The following is an 8,985-nucleotide window of genomic DNA, read 5'->3' as shown; positions in this document are numbered from 1 at the left end:
ATCGCCCCAGGAAATAGCCCCTTGGCTCTAAAAGGGTCGCGTTCTGGGTTTTCAGATGGCATCTGCTTGTACTTTATTCACCCTGAACTGGAGAGGTCTTGTTTAGTGAATTCGTTCTGTTGACACCCCGAACGGGTTGGGGGACACAGCAGCGAGCCCGAAATCAAAAGAGGGGAATCTTTGCGAGTCTAGACTGGGAGATGCTGAACACCACAAAACCGGCATTTTTTCGTACGAAAAAATTTGCATGGGAGATGTGCATGGGCATGTGTTTGTGCGTGCATGTAACTTGAAGCTTGCATGTGAGTTGAAGCCAGCACGTTGAGAGTCCTGTCATGATCTGGGTGAAAAATAATCTCTATTTCTCAAGAGATGCAAAGAAGTTTCATTTTGCAGGACATAGGTTAGAGATCATGCCTGAATATTTATTTTTAAGCTTCATTGAACTTCACATCAGAATATACTTATATTAGTCTTACATTAATAAGACATAATTCACATGTCTGAATTGAAAACATACGAATCTGAAACATGATTCCTTATATCACCTACGCAAACTATGTAATTCTAGACTTATTCATTGTTTTGCAAAGTTTTACTGCAGTTTCCTATAAAGCTTTAAATTACAGTATGTTCTCACATAAAGTGGCCGATAGGTTCTTGGAAACTGTCTTTAAGTGAAACCACCTAGGAGGAACCAGAGTTTCCAAAGTGTCATTTTGTCCAACATCTGTAGGATGCCCCTATCTCTCTTCATCAATAAAAGAAAATAATTAAGAAAAGTTTATTTGAGGACTTGTATAATGTAAGACTACCTTGTGGACAGTTCCAACCTTTTGCTCCTAAGAAGCAGTTGATTCAGTGGTAGAAAATGAAACTGCGAGAGGTTTTCCTCTGAAACCTGGAGTCTTCATTAGCAAGCTGGGGTGAGGGACAGGTGGTCTAAGGAGCCAATTCAAAAGGTGCTTCTATTCAAAGTTGCTTCAGTAACAAGCATATACAGAATTGGACGGAAACTGGTTAATGCTCCCACACTTCCATTCTACAGTCAACATATGGAAGGCCTTAAGTGTCACTTTAGACAAATATGATGGTTCTTCATTGTTTTCACATCTCAGATATCCATGGTCAGGTCTGATCCCAATATTTTCTTACAAGTTATGGAAAGCAATGAAATCTGAGCTCCTATTGGATTTGTGGTCTACTGCCCTTTCCCAGTTCCTCAGGGTTGCTTTGGTGGATTTCTTCTTTTCAGGGAATGGATTGGAAGGAATTGGCAAGGTTCATAACCAAACTCAGTTAAGTTCTATCTCCTTTAAAGTCTCCATTATGAATAACATAACTAAATAAAGGGCTAGTATAAACTGATCAAAAAGGCAGGACACAACAAAATTTTTTTCTCTCAACCAACTCATTTATGCTTGCTGACTTACCAGGTTTAAATGCCAGCTCTAGCTCTAAAATATAGCCAGTGGCACACAAATACACGAAGAAAGGATTGTGCCATGTATGGGGTAAGTATGAGTCTCTCCAACAGGCTTTAGAAAGATACTTCATGCTGGAAACAAAATAAAATCACTCCAAATCAAATCAACCAAACTTTATCCAACTTTAGGATTACTTGGATATGGGAAAGACCTACTTCCACCCTGACAGATCTTTCTTGATCTTGGACTACATTACATTAGACTTTCACTAATACAATAATTTGGTTGTGATTTTTCTCACATCAGTATCCCTGAAGATGTTGCCTGAAGTCTTCAAACTTATTAGATTTAACCACAGAACATTGAATGATACCATAAAGCAACATTACATTACTTAAAACAGAAGTATCTCAGGTAAAAGAAAGTTGTTCTTTTAGGACTAGAGTGATAGTTCAGCAGCAGAGCATGTGCCTTACATGCTACTTACCTAGATTCAATCCTTGCCATCCCAATGGTCTCCAGAGCCCAGCAGGAGTAAACTCTGAGCACTGCCAGCTGTGACACCCCCCCCAAAAAAAACATGTTATTCAAAACCAAATGGCTCTGAATATTCTACTTGCACATGGTGGACTTGTACATTATACAAATATAAGATTGTGTGCATACTCATTGTCCAATATTAGTTCATAATGGATATGAAGATCCAGGTATAGGCACTGGAAAACCCAGTCCTATCTTTGTATGACTTTCTTCAGTCATGAATAGGAGGTTGGATGTAGGAGGAAAAGATAGGATGGTTAATTACATCTGAATTGGAAATTGGGCTTAATATATTGCTATATTGTCTGTTGCTTAAAGTTCTGCTAATCTATGTTGGGATCACTTAGACTTCCATGCATCAGATTTTCTCAGAGGCAGGCTGTGAAAAGTTCTAGAAATGACCACATGTCAAATATTTATCACAGCCCACTAAGCTGTCCAAACCTCCTTTATCCTCATTTCCCCATTATCATTTTTGGCCACACCCAGTGGCACTCAGGTGTTACTCCTGACTGCATTCAGAAATCATTGCTGCCTTTAGAACTCGCATCCACCCTGGATCAGCCATGTGCAAAGCAAACACCCTACCACTGTGCTACCATTGCAGCCCCCATTCTCATATTTAACCTGAAAGAGAGCAAGGAATTTGAGTCTCTAAGTGACACACTCCCCTCTTTTTTTCTTATTTTTTTAAAAAAATATATTTATTTTGGGCCCGGAGAGATAGCACAGCGGCATTTGCCTTGCAAGCAGCCGATCCAGAACCAAAGGTGGTTGGTTCGAATTCCGGTGTTCCATATGGTCCCCTGTGCCTGCCAGGAGCTATTTCTGAGCAGACAGCCAGGAGTAACCCCTGAGCACCGCCGGGTGTGGTCCAAACCCCCCCCAAATATATATATTTAAATATTTTTTATTTAAACACCTTGGTTATAAACATGATTGTGGTTGGGTTTCAGTCATATAAGATGACACCCCCCCCAATCACCAGTGAAACATTCCCATCACCTTTGTCCCAAATATCCCTCCTCCTCTCCCCGCCTCCACCTGTACTCTAGACAGGCTTCCTATTTCCCTCATATATTCTCATGGTTAGGATAGTTCACAATGTAGTTATTTCTCTAAATAAACTCATCACTCTTTGTGGTGAGGCTCATGGGGTGGGCTGTAACATCCAGCCTTCCTCTCTTTTGTCTCTGAAAATTGAGAAATGTCTTTCATTTTTCTTAAAACCTATAGATGAGTGAGACCATACTGTGTCTTTCTCTCTCTCTCTCTGACTTATTTCACTCAGCATAATAAATTCCATGTACATCCTTGTATAGGAAAATTTCATAACTTCATCTCTCCTGATGGCTGCATAATATTCCATTGTGTATATGTACCACAGTTTCTTTAGCCATTCATCTGTTGAAGGGCATCTTGGTTGTTTCCAGAGTCTTGCTATGGTAAATAGTGCTGCAATAAACATAGGTGTAAGGAAGGGGTTTTTGTATTGTATTTTTGTGTTCCAAGGTATATTCCTAGGAGTGGTATAGCTGGATCGTATGGGAGCTCAATTTCCAGTTTTTGGAGGAATCTCCATATCGCTCTCCAGAAAGGTTGAACTAGTCAGCATTCCCACCAGCAGTGGATAAGAGTTCCTGTCTCACCACATCCCTGCAAACACTGCTTGTTCTCATTATTTGTGATGGACACACTTCCCTCTTATGTAAATAAATTAGACAAAAGATTATTACACCTTTTTCCTAGATGCTTTATAGCATCTCAATTCCTTGAACAAGAATTATTAGGCAGTAGAATAGCAAATGATATAGACAAGGTCATGAGAATTTGATAAAAAAAATGGAGGAAAGTATAATGGTGTTTAACAAACCTGTCTGCCAGTGTGGCCCTAACCCTGATTTACAGCAGTGAGAAGCTTCACCAGATGTTTTTGAACTTGTATAAAATTTCTCCCTTCACTACTTCATAGGAGAGTAAACATAGGTTTCCTTTAAGTGACCTTTGAGCAAACTCTAGCACATTATAGACCACTGTAATATTTTACTAACTAAAAATTGCACCATGACAGTATTTAGTTGCTGTGCCAACCCCAGAAAGAGGCATATAAGGTCAGAACCTTGGAGCTCTGGGAATACCTTCTCATTTAGGTATATAAGTGGGAGAGAGAAATCTAAAAGCATTTAAAAGACAGCAAAGCTCACTAGTATTCATATCATCTCTCCCAGACACCAAGCCCCTGTGAATTCTTCCTTCCTTTTTCTTTCTTCTTCTTTTTTTTTTTTTTTGGACTCAGGGACTGTGGAACTCAAGTAATCATATGAGGTGTTGGGAACTGAATCCAGATAGACTATGTGCAAGACAAGTGATTTATTTACTATACACACACACACACACACACACACACATATATCTTTGGTCTCACTTTTTCTTGCTTTCTTAATATTTCACCTCACCTCCTATGAAATGTTTGTTTTTTAAATTAGTTTAAATTTAAATTAGATTTAAATTAAATCTTCACTTCATTCCTTGCTAGGCATTTGTTTTCCTCTTGCTGCAGGCAGAGAGATTTGAGGAGGAGTGTGCTAGTAATGTGTATTGAAAGACATTATCTGGAATCCAGACCATTCCAAAGGCTGGAAGGTCTTTAAAATACAGGACCCTGAACATGCCAGGAGTGATCCCTGTGTGCAGACCAGGAGTAAGCCTTAAACACACTGGCTGTGACCTCAAAACGAACAACAGCAAAAGTAAATAAAAGATCCATTTTAGAATCCTGGAAAACTTTTGAGACTCAGAATTCCAGGCCAGGTGGATCCAAGGAATTTTTGACTGCATGAACAAAAGAATATAGAAGACCATTAACTGTTCCCAGCTCTCATTGACAACAACCCTGACAATACCTCTAATTGTAGGAACAAAGGCATATTCCTCCTGACTAGAGGAGCTGTCCACATCTCTGCCTGAGATCCATCCGAGGACATAGCTGCTGTTTACATTGGGTGTGCTTGGCTCTCTCCACTCAGAGAAGCCTGTGTTCTCTCCAGAGTGAAACTCTTTCTCTTCCATCATATTTATTAAATAAACCCCGGCATTTGTCACCATCCTGAAATTCTTTTTTATGAGGGAAGGCAATGGACCAGAGGAGAAGCAACCTAAGAAGAGACTGGGTGTGATTTTCCTTTTCCTAGAAAGAAAAGTTCTTCCCTCCAGCTGAGTCCCAGAGCTTCATAGAAACTGGGTGGCATAAGGCAAGCCCCATGCTGTGTAGATCAAATAACAGAGTTTAGTAACTGTCAGGTGTAGCTGATATAAGGTCAATGCTGTGAAGGGTCTCAAGGCAGATTTCATTAGTCTTAAAATTTCCAAGTTCTTTTTGGGTGTCCAAACTGAATAAAGAAAAAAGTAGCAGACCCTCTCTCCCAAGATTGTTACCTAAACTCTCCCCACTTTACCGGTTACCTCCAACACTTAGTTAAATTCTTATATTGACTCTTTGTTTTCCCCAGACATGTTCCTAGGGAAGCACAAGACCAACAAATGGCCAGTAGGAACACAAAAATGCTCATCATCAATTACTAGGGAATTCTAAATCAAGATGACAATGAGATATCATCTTATACCAGTGAGAATGGCACATATCAAAAATATTGGGAACAATCTGTGTTGATGGATATGTGGTGAGAAAGGAACTTTCATCTACTGCTGGTGGGAATGCTGCTCGGTCTTGTGAAAAAGTTTTGAGAGTTCTCAGTAACCTCAGAAATTCAACTTTTGGATATCTATCTCCAGTTGAGAAAAAACAATGATCCAAAAGGATATATGCACACCACTATACATTGTAGCACTCAATACAACAGCTAAGAGTTAGAATCAACCAAGATGTCTAACAATAGATGCATGAATTATGAAGAAGTAGAACATATATATACAATGGAATACTACATAGCTCTAAGGAATGATGCAATCACATGCAGTTCACTGCAACATGGCTAGAACTTCATATTAAATGAAGTAAGCCAGAAGGAAAAGGATAAATACACGATGATATCACTTATATATGGTATTTGAAATAACTTGAGGGAATGCAGTGGTTTAAATGGAAGTTGCCAATAATGCTCTTGGCACTAGAGTTAGTGAGGAGAAGAAAAGAAATAGTGTGAAGGAGAGGAAAGACATGTGAAATAATAGGGACAGGATCAAAGGGAGTTGGGTGCATTGGTGGAGTGAAGAATGAACAAAACTAAATATCCCAGCCATGGATTTAACAACAATAAAATCATGAGACCCAAACTAATAATTAAACTTAAAAAGGTGCCTTCTCGGGCCCGTAGAGATAGCACAGTGGCATTTGCCTTGCAAGCAGCCGATCCAGGACCAAAGGTGGTTGGTTCAAATCCCGGTGTCCCATATGGTCCCCCGTGCCTGCCAGGAGCTATTTCTGAGCAGACAGCAAGGAGTAACCCCTGAGCACCGCTGGGTGTGACCCAAAAACCAAAAAAAAAAAAAAAAAAAGGTGCCTGCTCTGATGGCACGTTGGGGTAAGGTTGTGGTGTTATGGGTTGGACTCTGAGAACATTAGTGGAGGGAGGTTGACAGTGGTGGTGGGATTGGTACTGAAACATTGTATGTCTAAAACTTAACCATGAATAACTTTGTAAATCAAAATGCTTTAAATAAAAAATAAAAAAAGAAAGGTGGGATAAGAACCAAATCTCATAGCAAGTTTATTTCATCATTTTCCATTTTATCAGTATTAGCAAAAGTCAGGAATATTTGTTCCATTGTTATCTGATTGACGGAATAATCTTCTAAATTGAATGATGCTTTAGCTTCTTCCAAAATATCAAACACCTTTAAGAGAAAAGCATGGTGTTACTAATAACATTATCACCATATAAAGCCTTTCCTCACCCAGTTATTGTTTACTCTTGCCTTGTTTATGCTTAGTGAATCAATTCAGAATTGGGAAGTTATGGGGGCCGGAGAGATAGCATGGAGGTAAGGCGTTTGCCTTGCATGCAGAAGGATGGTGGTTCGAATCCCGGCATCTTATATGGTCCCCTGAGCCTGCCAGGAGTGATTTCTGAGCATAGAGCCAGGAGTAACCCCTGAGCGCTGCTGAGTGTGTCCCCCAACAAAAAAACAAAACAAAACCAAAAAAAGAATTGGGAAGTTAGAAAGTAAATGTAAGAGAAGATAGGAAAAACAGAGAGGAGACATTTATCTATTTCTATTCTCTTTTTGTTTTTATTTTTGTTTTTGGACCACACTCAGCAGTGTTCAGGGATTACTCCTGGCTATCTGCTCAGAAATAGCTCCTGGCAGGCACGGGGGACCATATGGGACGGTGGGATTCGAACCAACCACCTTAGGTCCTGGATCCGCTGCTTGCAAGGCAAATGCCGCTGTGCTATCTCTCCGGCCCCAATTTCTATTCTCTTGATGTATGTAGAATAATATAATTTAGAGTCAATCCACAATATTTCTATATTTTTCCTTTGAAAAGTATCTTAGGGGCCAAAGAGACAGCACAGCGGTAGGGCATTTGCCTTGCATGTGGCCAACCCAGGAGGGACCTGGTTCTATTCCAGGCATCTGTATGGTCCCCCAGCCTGATTTCTGAATGCAAAGCCAGGAGTAGCCTCCGAGCCAGACTGCCGGGTGTGGTCCAGAAACCAACCAACCAACCAATCAATCAATAAAGTTCTTTTTTTAAAATATCCTTTATGACTGAAACCCAACTACAAACATGCTTGTAATCATGGGGTTTAAATAAAGATTTACATAAAAAGTATCTTCTTCTTCTTCTTCTTCTTCTTCTTCTTCTTCTTATTATTATTATTATTATTATTATTATTATTATTATTTTGGTTTTTGGGCCACACCAGTTTGGCGCTCAGCTGTTACTCCTGGCTATGCACTCAGAAATCGCTCCTGGCTTGGGGGACCACATGGGACGCGGGGGATGGAGCCGAAGCATCCTAGGCTTGCACTTCCGCTCCACCCCCCCACAAAGTATCTTCAAAGTCTCTTGGTTATTCTTAGACTTTCATTCCATATACTGAATACCAATGCTTTTATTAAACCTCTACTAACTTATATAACTTATACTAACTATAAACCACAATCACCTTTCCCCATTGAATTTTCTTGCTGGAAAAGTAGAAGCCAACAAACCCTTCGTGCTCTTGGTTTATAACACTACCTACAAAAGAAAAGATTTGACATGTGAGTAAAAGAGAGGGCCCAGGATTTGATAGCTTAATAAAATAAAAATTCATATTCCAATGATGTATGAAGAGAGGATATGTCAAAGCAATACAAAATAAGACAGTCTTTTTTTTTTTCTTTTTTCTTTTGTGGTTTTTGGGTCACACCCGGCAGTGCTCAGGGGTTATTCCTGGCTCCAGGCTCAGAAATTGCTCCTGGCAGGCACGTGGGACCATATGGGACTCCGGGATTCGAACCGATGACCTCCTGCATGAAAGGCAAATGCCTTATCTCCATGCTATCTCTCCGGCCTCAAAATAAGACAGTCTTAAAAAAACATTTTCTTGGGGGTATGAGTGACTTTTAAAAATATTTCAATAGATTTACATCTACATAAAATTTGGTCCTTTGTCGGAAGCTGGTGAAAATTGTGGAGTATCATAAACATACTGGGGGCCAGAGGGATAGCATGGAAGTAGGGCATTTGCCTTGCATGCAGAAGGACGGAGGTTCAAATCCCGGCATCCCATATGGTACCCTGAGCCTGCCAGGAGAGATTTCTGAGCATAGAGCCAGGAGTAACCCTTGAGCAATGCCGGTGTGACCCAAAAATCAAATAACAACAACAACAACAACCAAAAAAAATACCAAACAAAACAAAACAAAACAAAACCATACTTACTTTACCAAACATCCTAATATTTCACAGTAATTTGTTTCTAAACACTGTCTTATGATTATGCTCATTTAATTTGGGTGTTATTCTTCCAGTCATCAAAATATATATAAGGGTATCTGGGCATAT

At 39.8% G+C, this 8,985-nt stretch overlaps 1 protein-coding gene across 1 annotated transcript in view; it reads right to left on the bottom strand.

Moving 5' to 3' along the window:
* Window positions 1-6,683: 6,683 nt before the first annotated feature.
* LOC126029909 (phospholipid-transporting ATPase ABCA3-like) overlaps window positions 6,684-8,985 on the bottom strand; it is a 142,093-nt gene continuing 139,791 nt past the window's right edge. Inside the window, exons 29-30 of the mRNA XM_049788150.1 lie at window positions 8,102-8,175; window positions 6,684-6,821 (exon numbers count right to left, since the gene is read on the bottom strand). Coding sequence (XP_049644107.1) covers window positions 6,684-6,821; window positions 8,102-8,175 — 212 coding nt within the window. The remainder of the gene's footprint in view (window positions 6,822-8,101; window positions 8,176-8,985) is intronic.

Source organism: Suncus etruscus, chromosome 15, assembly GCF_024139225.1.
Source record: "Suncus etruscus isolate mSunEtr1 chromosome 15, mSunEtr1.pri.cur, whole genome shotgun sequence".
Classification (NCBI taxonomy): Eukaryota; Metazoa; Chordata; class Mammalia; order Eulipotyphla; family Soricidae; genus Suncus; species Suncus etruscus.
This window is presented reverse-complemented; position numbering and strand designations above follow the sequence as displayed.